General features: G+C 47.3%; 1 protein-coding gene across 6 annotated transcripts; it reads left to right on the top strand.

Annotated features, from left to right (window-relative positions):
- The first annotated feature begins 595 nt into the window (after positions 1-595).
- Positions 596-14,610, top strand: LOC148442439 (3 beta-hydroxysteroid dehydrogenase/Delta 5-->4-isomerase type 1-like). 6 transcript variants are annotated; one of them, XM_088463947.1, is made up of 4 exons: positions 596-605; positions 4,351-4,555; positions 11,669-11,833; positions 13,217-14,610. In XM_088463947.1, exons 2-4 carry the CDS (start codon positions 4,399-4,401, stop codon positions 14,023-14,025), a joined length of 1,131 nt encoding a protein of 376 aa, XP_088320073.1. In that variant the 5' UTR covers positions 596-605; positions 4,351-4,398; the 3' UTR covers positions 14,026-14,610. The 6 variants fall into 6 exon arrangements, with proteins under 6 accessions (XP_088320073.1, XP_088320070.1, XP_088320074.1 ...); XM_088463944.1 differs by lacking the exon at positions 596-605 and adding an exon at positions 1,446-1,507; XM_088463948.1 differs by lacking the exon at positions 596-605 and adding an exon at positions 2,201-2,222.
- The last annotated feature ends 134 nt before the right edge of the window (positions 14,611-14,744 follow it).

Below are 14,744 nucleotides of genomic sequence, written 5' to 3'. Positions count from 1 at the left end.
TTTTAGGGAAACTGCACATCAAGATATTCCCTGACAATGAGCCCATAATGAGGTGGAGCACCATCTTGCTGGAAGAAATTAGGATATGACCCATCCTCTGATAACAATGAGGGAACAATCTCTTCCTCTAACAACCCCTAGTAACGTGCTGCTGTTACTGTTTCATCAATAAAGAATTGTCCCACAATACGGGTACCCCACAAACCATACCCTACCAACTGTTCTGCTGAGGCTACAAGCCTACAGGCCTCCATCCAGTGAGGGTTTGTCTCTGACCAGTATCTGTGGTTCTGTTTGTTTTCCCCACCATTGATGAAGAAATTTGCCTCATCACTAACCAATACCTGGTGTGGAAAATGAGGGTGCAGTTGCTATGTTATCCAGTGTGCAAACTCCACCCCACAGTCTGGGTCATCCTCAGTCAGGTGTTTATGTGCAGACAAAATTCTCAAAATGGCCTCACGACTACCCCCACATTCACGAGACACACGATGAGTTGTGGGCTCTATGAAAATGATGCCAGCAGACACCTGTAACAGTTTTTGGACGTCCACTTTTGGTTTATCTGCAACTGATCCGGTTTCTTTAAATTTGGTAACTGCACTGTGAGTCATGGGTGGCCTATTTGGGTAACGTGGATTGAAATAATTTGCAATAGCACGTGTGCTTCATTCTTCAGATAGCAAGAGAATCTCAACATGTTCTGAATCTATTAGTGCCATTATTATCATTAATGTCATTACCTGCAAAAGAAAACTCGAGAATGAATAAAGATACTGGGCCTGATTCAGAGCCGGTCGCTATTAGCGCTCGCTCGTTCCGAAAAAGGGGGTGGCTATTCAAATGAACCGTTCGCTCTTTGCAGTCTGTTGCTGCCTCTATGTCTGAACGAGCGAACAAAACATGCAGACTTTTTTTGATAAAAACGCCCCCTGGCCGCTCGCATCATACGTCATGTCCGCTGTTTATTAGATTAATCGAGTACATCGACCAGCGTATGAACTGCTCGCTATTTTTGTGGTTGGTTTTTCCTACCACAAATTTGCGAGCAGTTCTGACTATAAAATAACCCAGTGACGTGGTCAGTGACGCTGCTGTATTAATTATGCACACCCATAAAATGCCCATTTTGACCTTTAAGCACGCCTGGTTCGCGCATGCGTATTACGATCCGTACGCATGCGCAGATGGGCAAACATCGCTCGGAACGAATGAGCGGCTGCTTACGAGCGGCTCTGAATCAGGCCCCCTGTACGTTAAAACGAAGAACACCTTTTTTTTTCTTATGAAATTCTGCATCTGTTTGATGTATAACATGACTACCTTCCCAATTAAAAAAAATTATATATATATTTGGCGCTGTTTATGTAATTACCCACCTTGCGTAATAAGGTAAAGTGTTAGTTATGCACTTGTTTGATTCCCTAAGAGTTTCGGAGCCTTGAGAGCTGAACATGCTGACACCAGGATGTTCCCTTGCAGTTACTGTGGTGCAGCTAATTACCAGGTGAGAGATGTGGGAGGGGGGGGGCACACAGGTGGATTAATTAGCACATCCCTGAGGGAGGATCTAATGATATATGGTATAAGGTGCTTTTTGTATTGAGTTAAGCTGGCCACACACTAGACCAGTGGTTCCCAACCTCGGTTCTCAAGGCACACTAACAGTCCTGGTTTTGGTGATATCCAGGCTTGAGCACAGATGGTTAAATCAAAGTAACTGAGGTACTAATTAAGTCACCTGTGCTCCAGTATGGCTATCCTCAAAACCCGGACTGTTAGTGTGCCTTGAGGACCGTGGTTGGGAACCCCTGCACTAGACCAGTGGTTCTCAAACTCGGTCCTCAGGACCCCACACAGGTCACGTTTTGCAGGTCACCCAGCAGGTGCACAGGTGTAATTATTACTCACTGACACATTTTAAAAGGTCCACAGGTGGAGCTAATTATTTGACTTGATTCAGTGTGGAGACCTGCAAAACATGCACCGTTTGGGGGTCCTGAGGACCGAGTTTGAGAACCTGTGCACTAGACCAACTAGAGGCCCCCATACATCAGCAATCTGAAAACCACAATTAAACAATTTGAAGATTTATTGCCCAATCTTAGGATTTTCCAATTGAGCAATCTGCGCCCATACACTACAGATCTTTTTCAGTGATTTGCAGATCGATTGCAGAAAACACAGATCAGACAATCTTGAAAGGCTCCATCATTTTACTGGTAACGGTCTGCAAATCTGCTGATCATGGCCATACACTAGCAATCTACAGCCCCAATCCATCTGTGAAATCCAACATGTTGGACAATCTGAATTAACAATTCCAATCACTTTTTGGTTGCAATATGCGATCTGTGAAGCCCATACATACAGATTTTTATACACAATCGATTGCAAATTGCTGGATTGCCACAATCGATTGCTGATGTATGGGGGCCTTAAGTTGGTCTGTGTGGCCAGCTTAAAGGCCCCCATACATCAGCAATCTGAAAACCACAATTAAACAATTTGAAGATTTATTGCCCGATCTTAGGATTTCCCAATTGAGCAATCTGCGCCCATACACTACACTACAGATCTTTTTCAGTGATTTGCAAATCGATTGCAGCAAACACAGATCTGGCAATCTTGAAAGGCTCCATCATTTTTCTAAAAACGGTCTGCAAATCTGCTGATCATGTCCATACACTAGCAATCTACAGCCCCAATCCATCTGTGAACTCCAACATGTTGGACAATCTGATTAAACAATTCGAATCACTTTTTGGTTGCAATCTGCGATCTGTGAAGCCCATACATACAGATTTTTATACACAATCGATTGCAAATTGCACGATTGCTGCAATCCATCTCTGATGTATGGGGGGCCTTTAGTCAGTATGCTGAATGTCCCATGATGAAGGTGCAGCTATGTACAGAAACAGGCTGCTGGGCTTATGGTAGAAATGCCGCTGATCACATCTAGTTCCTGAGGCGTTTGCAGGTACCTAAGCTGCTGATTTGCACTTATTCCGCTTGTTATAATAACAATATGCATTTTATTGACTTGTTATTGAAGAAACTATTGAGCTGTACTGAGATATATAATATAACGGCAATCAATAACATTTATTTTTGCATAATATCTTGGCGTGCTGCTTTTCCCTGGTTTACTCCAAACGTGTTTTTGTAATTGATACAACTGAGCAGCCTAAATCCGTTTACATGAATACCTGAAGAGTGTGCAATTCTCTCTCTCTCTCCCCTGGCCTCCAAGCAGCCCCCTCCACAGTGCAAAGATAGAGAGGAGATGAACAGGAGACCACATGAGACTAAAGGCCCCCATACATCAGAGATGGATTGCAGCAATCGTGCAATTTGCAATCGATTGTGTATAAAAATCTGCAATGTATGGGCTTCACAGATCGCAGATTGCAACCAAAAAGTGATTGGAATTGTTTAATCAGATTGTCCAACATGTTGGATGTCACAGATGGATTGGGGCTGTAGATTGCTAGTGTATGGACATGATCAGAAGATTTGCTGACCGTTTCTAGCAAAATGATGGAGCCTTTCAAGATTGCCAGATCTGTGTTTGCTGCAATCGATCTGCAAATCACTGAAAAAAATCTGTAGTGTATGGGCGCAGATTGCCCGATTGGGAAATCCTAAGATCGGGCAATAAATCTTCAAATTGTTCAATTGTGGTTTTCAGATTGCTGATGTATGGGGGCCTTTACGGACCCATAAGTAGTTTTTCCTTATAACTTGTTCTTATCGCACCGTGAGGTTGTCCGTGCTGAAAACCCTGCGTACATTTTTTTTTTTTAATTGAATACCGCGGGTATCTGGAGCGCACATACCCGCGGTATTCGACAATTGGGCACGAGGTCCGTGTGTCTTCTTTTGAAGAGAAAACCTCTCTCCTAATTGTATATGACCCTTCTCCGTGGAGATAGAGAAAGTACCAACCAATCAGCTTCTAACTGCGCCAATCCATCCTGCACATGTTCTAATCCAGAAGCCCCAGCCTCTCCTTGCCATGCCGCAGTACGCTGTATGTACGCACGATCGCAGCTCTGGCACTGTGTGATATAAATATGGGAAGGCGGAGGGGAGAGCTGCTGTGTCCACGTTCAAGGTTTTTAGTCAGGATAATGTCCTTCAGCTAAAAGTGGAGAAAGAGACTTCTGAGTGGGCGTGAAGGGACAGACAAGGACGCTCAGATATAGGGGGGGCGCTGTGCCATACGATGTTATATTTTGGTTAGACAACGCGCTGTCCTGCAGCCCCACAGTGATTCCATTACTAATGTGAGTTCACTTTGCATTAACCCAAAATCTAAGAAAAAAATCCATTTGTGATCCCCAGTCACCTGCTGCCACCAGGACCCCTGTGCACAGAGAGCCCCCTGGCACCATGACTTCGCCATTGAAGGGGACTTCATGCCTGGTGACCGGAGCCAGCGGCTTTGTGGGACATAGGATTGTGCAGTTGTTGCTGGAGGAGGAGGATCTGTCAGAGCTTCGGGTCATGGATAAAATCCTCAGTGCGGACCTCCTGGGGACATGCGAGAGTAAGTCACCTTCTAAACCCCGCCAGCGCCATCGGGCGCATTCACATCCCTTTGTAAGCGCAAACCTATCAACTTTTAATGGCCAGAGATGGACAGCTAGAATGTATGTTAGCCTGGTAACGGGCATAGTTATATATATACAGAGTGGGGGAAGGTGGGTATTGTAGAAAAAGAGCATATCGTCCGTGTCCAGCACCTTCCTGCTAGTACAGTATATACTGTGGGTCTGATTCAGCATAGCACGCAAGTCCACCCTGCGGACGGATCACGCAATTTTTATTGACTGCGCAATCGCTGGAGGCTGCACGTGCAACTTCCAGCAACTGCGACCAATTCAGAGTCAGCGCAGGATAAGTGTACCGTGGGTCTGCAAACGGCACTGCGGGCTACTCGGAGGTGACCGTACTCAGAGATCCGGCTGATTTCAGACAGATCTTTTCGCAAGGATGGAGCTGCTGCAATTAGTCTTTAAATCGGGGGGTTCTCAACTTTTCTTAACATGTCAAGTTTTCAGGATTTCTGTCTTTGGAAGCAGATGGGATAATTATACCCCTTTTCCACCTAAATTCCGGGTCTGACCCGGAGTTGGAACAAAGTTCCTATCCGGATCAGACCCAGAATTTTGCCGGCGCTGACTCGGGATATTCCCGAGACAGCGCCGCTCACACCGCAGTCGGGTCTGCATAGACCCGGCTTTTGCGGAGTGAAAGTGGACGCTTGGAGATGACGTCATCTCCAAGCGCCACTGAAGCCGGACCAATCGGCCGGCTAGCAGCGCACTCCAGGTCTTCGTGACCCGGAGTGTGCTGTTCCCATAGCAGGGTTTCACGGGCTACGCCCGTGTTAAACCTTGCTACTTACCTGGGTTGGATTGCCGGGTCACTCGACCCAGCGATCCAACCCTCTGCCCTTTTACACCAGGGAGCTGCCCGGGTTAACCCTTCAAAAACCCGGGTTTTAGCTCAGGTGTAAAAGGGGTATTACTGACCCAGCAAAAATAGATTATCTCACCTGTGTGCGATTCAAGGAATCTAAGAAACCTGACCTGTTGGGGGTGATTGGGGGACTGAGAACACCTGTCAGCCACAGTCCCTAAATACTAGTCCATGGGTTTGGTCCTAATGGAACTGGGAGAACAAGAAGTAAAGCTGGGGCTGGGCACTTGGTCTCAGTGTAAGACGCTCAGACCAGTTCCTGGGTATAATAATGAGAATAGGGATATAATTAGAACCTGGCCAGTGACCTGCTGAGTATACTGGAGGCTATAACCTGCCTGTGGGAAGCAGAGCAGTGAGACTTCTCATGTAATAATTTCTCATGCGTAACTTGCACAGATCCTAATACTACACACTTGCTGTGTAGAAGACTGATGTTGTTATGTAGGTTATGATACACCCTATATGTAGTTTGGAAATTTTAAAGCAGCATTAAGGGGCAGTAGATCGCATTTCCCATACTTATGCTCATATTTACTAAGATCTAATTGTGAAAAAAATACCGGGGGAAACCTTATGACAATGACGCCGTCTGGAGATGGTGTTATTAGGGCTTTCCCCTGTGTCACCTACTCCAGCACTGCTCCGAGAGGCAGAGTTGGAAGCCGGCCCCTGTGATCAGCCTTGTCTTTCTAAATCCGTGTTTCCGACCTCTGGGCCTAATTCAGATCCGCTCGCAAGCGGGTTGATGTTGGGCAAGTGCGCATGCGCACGACGGGGGCTGCTCCGTCGTGCGCATGCGCGAGACCCAAATAACGACGGCCAAGCCATCGTTATGGGTCTCACACCAAAGGGGGCGTGCTGTCGATGGTGAGTGACAGCACACCCCCTTTGGTGGGCGTGCTGCGGGCGTTGCTGCCCAGACTGAGGCGTTCCCATGGGAACGCCTACCGTCTGGGGCCGGCCCCACTGACATCACTAGTGATGTCAGTGGGAGTGCTTTTGGCTCTGATAGAGCCAAAAGCACTCCAGGGCTTGCGGCAACGAGACCCTACCGCAAAGGTCTCGTCGCAAGCCCGATGGTCGCGATGGTCTTGACCATCACGACCATCATCATGGACGCTCGCATAAGCTGTGGGTGGTCACCCACAGCTATGCGAGCGGCCAGGAGGCTGTTCTAAAAAAAAAAAAAAAAAAACGCCCTGATTCAGAGCGGGCGCTCGTTCAGAGCGTCCGGCTCTGAATCAGGCCCTCTGTCCTCAAGGCACACCAACAGTCCAGGTTTTAGTGATATCCATGCTTCAGCACAGATGGTTAAATCAAAACAACTGAGGTACTAATTAAGACACCTGGTCTTAAGTATTGCTATGCTTGAAACCTGGACTGTTTGCCATGGTAAGTACAAGCGGGGGGGCGCTGGGCATAGCTGTAGTCTGTGGCACAAGCTCAGTCCCTGCACGCCAATTTTAGTACATCCACGTGATAATTCCTAAAGTCGCAGTGTGAATTCAGGTGAAAATATAACGCCACAAGCGCATTTAATTGCAGATTGTGGTAAATATGCCCCATAGTCATAAATCGGGTGAAAACTCTCTCCGTCATTTAGTCTGTATTTACCCATTGCTAAATGCCGGAGAAATCGTGGGATTATTCTGCAACCAATAGTCCTGCGTCTCACAGCAGGTGACATGTCTGGCTCCAGTACAGCGTTATATGTATGTACATCAGGGTCACAGGTCTCACACGTATACAGTGTTACACTTATGTACATCAGGATCACAGGTCTCACACGGATACAGTGTTACACTTATGTACATCAGGGTCACAGGTCTCGCACGGATACAGTGTCACACGTATGTAAATCAGGGTCACAGGTCTCGCACGGATACAGTGTCACACGTATGTAAATCAGGGTCACAGGTCTCGCACCCATACAGTGTTACATGGATGTACATCAGGGTCACAGGTCTCGCACGGATACAGTGTTACATGGATGTACATCAGGGTCACAGGTCTCACACGGATACAGTGTTACACATATGTACATCAGGGTCACAGGTCTCACACGGATACAGTGTTACATGGATGTACATCAGGGTCACAGGTCTCACACGGATACAGTGTTACAATGTTAAATCCTCTTTGTAAAAATGGACAAAAAAAAAAAAAAAACAGTAATGTGAGCGTAATACATAGATGTACTCTTATTACACAGTACACACAGGCAACACGAAGAGCAGGGGTATTCCATCCCTCCAGCTGCTGTAGAACTACACATACTAGCATGCCCTGACACAGTTTTGATAATGGGGCATGCTGGGATGTGCAGTTCCACAGCAGCTTGATGTCCGCATGACCGTGTTGGATGCCAAACTCAGGAAGGGCAGGAAAGGGACACGCAGACGGCCCATTGCAGGGTTTATTGCAATCACATTAGTGCGGGGCATTTCTCTGCAAGTCCTTACCTAACATTTATGTGATAATAAACAGAACATCATACTACGCGTATATAAATATTCTATATAAAGCCTCTGGGTGTAAGTGGATTTACACTGCGTCAGGGTTGGAAAAATAACGCCGGATTTGGGGGGGGGGGATTCATTTTCTTACCATTATTATTACTATTGTGAAACATTGCTGTGTATTGGAAACCTTGATCAAAAATGTTTAATGCTTTCTAAATATGGGGGGGGGGAGAGGGATTGGCTATCTGATTCTAAAGCAAGAGGGGTTACATGCAGGGGTGTAACTAGCACTTTGTGGGACCCCTAGCATTATATTGGACCCCCCCATCTCAGGTCTCAACCAGAGTGTGTGTGTGTGTATATGTGTGTATATATATATATATATATATATATATATATATATACATACATACAGGTGTGGGTAGCCCGTGGATTGTCAGTAGAGGCAGAGAAGACCCACAAACACAAGTATGCCCTGTAGGTGCTTGCTGGGACTTGTAGTGCCACACAAAGCTGTACAGTGGTAGAGGGAGGAGTAACACTGCACATGTAACCAGTGAGCTGCCAGGTAGATGGGTGATGCCCTGGCACCAAGTCACCAGCCATGACACATATGTGACCCAAGGCAGAGGGGAGCGAGGGACCATACATGCCTACCCTCCGGGAAGTTGCGGGAGGCTCATTATTTGTTTTCGGGTACCGGAAGGGTGGGCACTTCTCCCGCCTTCTGCCCACTTCCGTTCCTAGTAAAGTGGGCAGAAGTTGGGGAATATAACTGGTGATTGGCGGGTCTGTGCGTGGGGACGGGGCCTGATGATGCGTCATTTAGCCCCACCCCCTTATTTAAATGTCAGTGAATTTCCGGGAGGGGGTGAGACTTTGTCGTGACTCGCCCAGCCCCGCCCCCAACTCTGCCCACCTGCGTCTCCTCCCCAGGCTCCTCCTGAGAAGTCGGCATGTAACTCAGGGGAACCTCCCGTCACTTCCATAGAGCCCCGCTGGGTGTAGAGAAGGGCTGTTAGACAGAGGGGTGCTTGTGTCCGGGGCCGCGCAGTCTTCGCTGCTGCCCCGAGCAGGAGAAGTCTCAGGCTCCAATCCCACAACACAGCGGCTCCTGCAGCAGAAACATCAACTTCCTCCTCTCTCTCTCCCCCCCCCCCCTTCCTGGCAGGGTGCCCCCTGCCGGGCCCCCTAAGCCACCGGGCGCCATAGCAAATGCACCCATTGCACCCTCTATAGTTACATGATTTTTTGGTGCTCAATGGTTTCCTGGGAAAGATACAGAATGAGGAGATTGCCAGGGTCGCAAACAAAAAGTACAGTATGGTGGTCTCTCATATCAGCTTAATGACATAGCTCAGGCGCTTGTAAAGGGCGGGGTTTACACTGAACCACAGAAAAAAAAGATTCCCTCCAGCTCACTGCAGCAATAGCAACAAAAAATACTTAAATCCTACATAATAATGGAGATTCAGATGTATTAGTTACATACATGTGCAAATATATGAATACATTTTGTTTGCAGTTCTGAGAGGCATGAAGGGAGTCAGCATTGGGAGGATGTGCTGGTCCTTATAGTGCCATGTGGAGGTTTCTGGGGTACCTCCTAGGTGAGTCTGCTCTCAGCTTATACATGTGCTGTTATCATGCAGTACACCAATTTGTAATTATATGACCCAGAGTGGGTGCTACCATTATGTAGCAATAATTATTTTGGGGTGAGAGTTTGGGAGTGGGGCCCCCGGGGGGGTTCTGACTGGACCTTTTTCAGGGCATCACCACTTCATACACATAGATATTTTTTATCACTTTTCTAATTGTTTGTTTATTATTTATGTCATTTTCATTATTTCTCATTATCCTTACACATCTATCCTTTACACTTCACTATCACCTTTTTCCCCTTTTCGTGTGATGCCCTGGGGATGGTCCTTGGTTGGAATTTTTTGGGGTACCTTGCTTCTCGGACGTGAACCCCTTAATGTTAGGGACACCAGTATAGAGGAGCCTTGACGATGGCCTGGCGCTTATTCATATATTTGCAAATGTATGTAACTAATACATCTGAATCTCTTATTATGTAGGATTTAAGTATTTTTTGTTGATATTGCTGCAGTGAGCTGGAGGGAATCTTTCTTCTTTTTTTTTTCTGAGATTACCAGGGTCCCCAAACTTTCTGAAATGTCTTTACTGAATTATTCTGCAAGCTAGTGATCCATCCCATGCTGGACACAGACATGCGCTGCTGAAGGGCATATATAAAGCTACTTTGCAGGAAATGCTGCAAAAAAATGACATTTTCAGGGGATCCCCACAAAATCTTAGTACAATATCCCCTAAGTATAGGAAAGTTGAGACTAAACCCAGATTTGTGGTGACATTGAATGACGTACCAGCAGGTGCACAGGTGTAGTCATTATCACTGACACATCTCCCAGGTCACCCAGCAGGTGCACAGGTGTAATCATTACTCACTGACACATTTCCCAGGTCACCCAGCAGGTGCACAGGTGTAATCATTACTCACTGACACATTTCCCAGGTCACCCAGCAGGTGCATAGGTGTATCCATTACTCACTGACACATTTCCCAGGTCACCCAGCAGGTGCACAAGTGTAGTCATTACTCACTGACACAATTCCCAGGTCACCCAGCAGGTGCACAGGTGTATCCATTACTCACTGACACATTTCCCAGGTCACCCAGCAGGTGCACAGGTGTAGTCATTACTCACTGACACATTTCCCAGGTCACCCAGCATGTGCACAGGTGTACTCATTACTCACTGACACATTTCTCAGGTGCACAGGTGTACTCATTACTCACTGACACATTTCCCAGATCACCCAGCAGGTGCACAGGTGTAATCATTACTCACTGACACATTTTCCAGGTCACCCAGCAGGTGCACAGGTGTAGTCATTACTCACTGACACATTTCCCAGGTCACCCAGCAGGTGCACAGGTGTAGTCATTACTCACTGACACATTTTCCAGGTCACCCAGCAGGTGCACAGGTGTAGTCATTACTCACTGACACATTTTCCAGGTCACCCAGCAGGTGCACAGGTGTAGTCATTACTCACTGACACATTTCCCAGGTCACCCAGCAGGTGCACAGGTGTATTCATTACTCACTGACACATTTCCCAGGTTACCCAGCAGGTGCACAGGTGTAGTCATTACTCACTGACACATTTCCCAGGTCACCCAGCAGGTGCACAGGTGTAGTCATTACTCACTGACACATTTCCCAGGTAACCCAGCAGGTGCACAGGTGTAATCATTACTCACTGACACATTTTCCAGGTCACCCAGCAGGTGCATAGGTGTAATCATTACTCACTGACACATTTCCCAGGTCACCCAGCAGGTGCACAGGTGTAGTCATTTCTCACTGATATTTCCCAGGTTACCCAGCAGGTGCACAGGTGTAGTCATTACTCACTGACATTTCCCAGGTCACCCAGCAGGTGCACAGGTGTAATCATTACTCACTGACACTTCCCAGGTCACCCAGCAGGTGCACAGGTGTAATCATTACTCACTGACACATTTTAAAAGATTCACAGGTGGAGCTAATTATTTCGCTTGTGATTCTGTGAGGAGACCTGGAAAACATGCACTGTTTGGGCTCCTGAGGACCGAGTTTGAGAACTTGTGATGTAGCAGGTCTCTGAGGAATATAACTGTGCTTATATCTTTCTGCCAGGGGCCCAGGGCCACACAGCCGTGAAAGTGCTCCAAGGAGACATCCGCGATGCAGAATTTCTCCATAAATCCTGCCAGGGGGTGGAGCTGGTCATTCACACTGCGGCCATTATCGATACGGTGGGCAAAGTCAGCAAGGAGACTCTCATAGCCATCAATGTGACAGGTGAGGTCCCCTATCCTCACAGCCGCACACAGTAACCATAGTAACGCATGCGCTGGAGCTGCTGTCAGGGTAGCATGTCGCCCAACCTACAAAATATCCACACGTAGGTCCCCTCAGCTACCCCACATCGGGGCGTGGTGTAGTTTGTCAACATTCATCGTGTCGACATTGATAAGATGTCAACATGATTAGCATATAGACAAAATGTCCCTAGTGGTGACTTGCCTCACCTGGCGGGTCCAACATCTCCAGCGGTGTCTACCGGGTTCGGTGGTGACGTCCTGATGTCATTCGGTGGATTCTGTGGCATTTCCAAAGGCTAATCCTTCCTAGTGCCTGTGCCTAACCCTCTCTCCAGTGCCTAGTCCTAACTTCACTTTAGTTCTTAACCCTCCCCCTAGTGCCTAACCCTCCCCTGCCATACCCTAACCCTCCCCCTAGTGTCTAACCCTCCCCTCCCATAGCCTAACCCTTACCCTAGTGCCGAACCCTAACCCTCCCCTCCCATAGCCTAACCCTCCCCCCTAGTGCCGAACCCTAACCCTGGGTACTGATCCTCCAACCCCCCCCCCCCAATTGCGTGACTGTTCCCCAGGTCATGACCCTTCTGAGGAGTGTTCCCTACAGTTATTATTCCTTATATTTCACCAATCCCTCCATAGTGAATAGTGATTTCTTCCCCAGATTATGCCCAACCCCCAGTACTGATTCCTGTTACTCCCGGTACTACCGCCGCCCCCTTACGTGATCGGACTCATCCTGTCTCTAGTTCAAATGAACAAAAAAGAGCGTAAAGATGAAACTACTAACCTTAGGGGTATATTTACTAAGCAGTGTTAGGAGACAGAGTGAAAAGTGATAAGAAAGTGATAAGGTGCCAGCCAATCAGCTCCCAACTGTCCTCTCACAGGCTGTGTTTGAAAAATGACAGTTGGGAGCTGATTGGCTGGCACCTTATCACTTTCTTATCACTTTTCACTCTGTCTCCTAACACTGCTTAGTAACTAGACCCCTAAGGTTATATCGAATTTCTACATAATTCTGCCCGTGTCGCACATCCTGATTCCGAACCCACTTTAACTCTAGCTTTAACCCTGTGTCCTAGAACAGACCTAAATCCTATCCGTAAGTGGAGGCAAAGTTCTCGAGTCCTTACAGATCCCTACTCTTCCCGCTTTACGATCTTATATTCTACAAAAATCCTTGGACAGCATCATTTATAGCCTTAAATACACCAATATTTATTAAAATCCTGTATTGTTGTCTTTAGAAAACCCTGAGGGACTACACTTCTAGGTTAAAGTTATTCCCCATGATTAGAGAATGGGGGCAGGAGGCCACTAATGGAAAACTTGCCCTGAACCATGTTTTATTTTGCCCCAGGTACAGAGAAGCTCCTGGAGGCCTGTGCACAGAACAACGTGCGGCATTTTATCTACACCAGCAGTATGGAGGTGGTGGGACCCAATACCCGAGGTGACCCCGTTGTGGATGGGAACGAGGAGCTGGTGTACGACAGTAAGCTGGGATTCTGCTATGGGGAGAGTAAGAGTCGGGCCGAGCAAGCTGTGCTGAGGGCCAGTGGCCGGAGACTCTCAGATGGAGGAACTCTCCTCACATGCTCCCTGAGGCCAACCTACATCTTCGGGGAAGGGTCTCAGTTCCTCCTGCTGCACCTCGACCAGGCCGTACTAAATGGTAGCGTGTTCCACCGCATCTCCAAGAAGGAAGCTTTGGTCAACCCCGTGTATGTGGGTAATGTTGCCTGGGCCCATATACTGGCTGCACGGGCAATGAGAGACCCAGACAGGGCTAAAAAGGTTGCAGGAAACTTTTACTACATCTCCGACGACACCCCACCTATGAGCTACTCGGACTTCAACTACGCCCTGGGCAAGGAGCTGGGCCTGGGAGTGGAGGACAGACTGGCCATGCCGTTTACGCTGCTCTACTTTGTGGCCTTTTTATTGGAGGCGGTCAGTGTCCTTCTCCGGCCATTTATCAGATATGTGCCGCCGCTCACCAGGCACCTGTTGACCCTCCTCAATACCACCTTCACCTTCTCCTACAAGAAAGCCCAGAGGGATATGGGATACAAGCCTCGCTATAGCTGGGAAGAAGCCAGACAGCTAACCACGGCCTGGTTGGGGTCTGTGCTGCCCTTGCGCAGGAAGCTTCTGAGGAAGAAGTAGTGGTGATGTCATCATGTGTAGGATGAGGAGATGTCATGCACATGTGACCACCACACTAGCATGCACCCTATGGTAGGCACCCATGTGCTCCCAGAGCATGCTGGGAGTTGTAGTTTCAGCACAGAGTGCCGCATGCTGACTATCTCTGCTATGGAGGGTATCTGAATAAAGGCTAAAAATAGAAAACCTAGTATAAGTTTCAATATTTAAGATTTTACAATGTAATCAGTGATGGGAGGGATAGAAAACCAGGGGGTGCTGCCACAAGCCCACCCCCCCCCCCCCTGATGCCCTAATGACGCACTGTTCTGCCCCTGAGTGACAGGAAAGCGATTCAGTACACACAGTCTGCGCAGTGCTTGCAGTTAGATCGATCTCGCTATCTCTCGCCTGTGAGAATATTGGTTGGTGATATTTAGTGAGGGCGTAAAAAAAAACTAACATGCGGTCAACCTACAGATCACCAAAAACGAAATCTATCAGTGTGAATTTGTTAATAATACAGTATGTCCAATGAAATAAAACATAATTTTTAGCAAGTAATTGATGAAATAATGAGTATAATATCTGATATGGAGTGACAAAAAATGGAATAATGAAAATAAAATAAATCAATATAATCAAATATGTTCATGGTTTTTTTTTGCTCAAAGTCATCTATTGATCTAAATGTATTTAATTTTATAAACCCAGGATATGCGGGTCTGCAATCCCTCAGT

Source organism: Taudactylus pleione, unplaced genomic scaffold (genome assembly GCF_031769625.1).
Source record: "Taudactylus pleione unplaced genomic scaffold, aTauple2 ptg001518l, whole genome shotgun sequence".
NCBI lineage: Eukaryota > Metazoa > Chordata > Amphibia > Anura > Myobatrachidae > Taudactylus > Taudactylus pleione.
The sequence above is the reverse complement of the archived record's forward strand: the minus strand, read 5'-3'. Positions and strand labels throughout refer to the sequence as shown.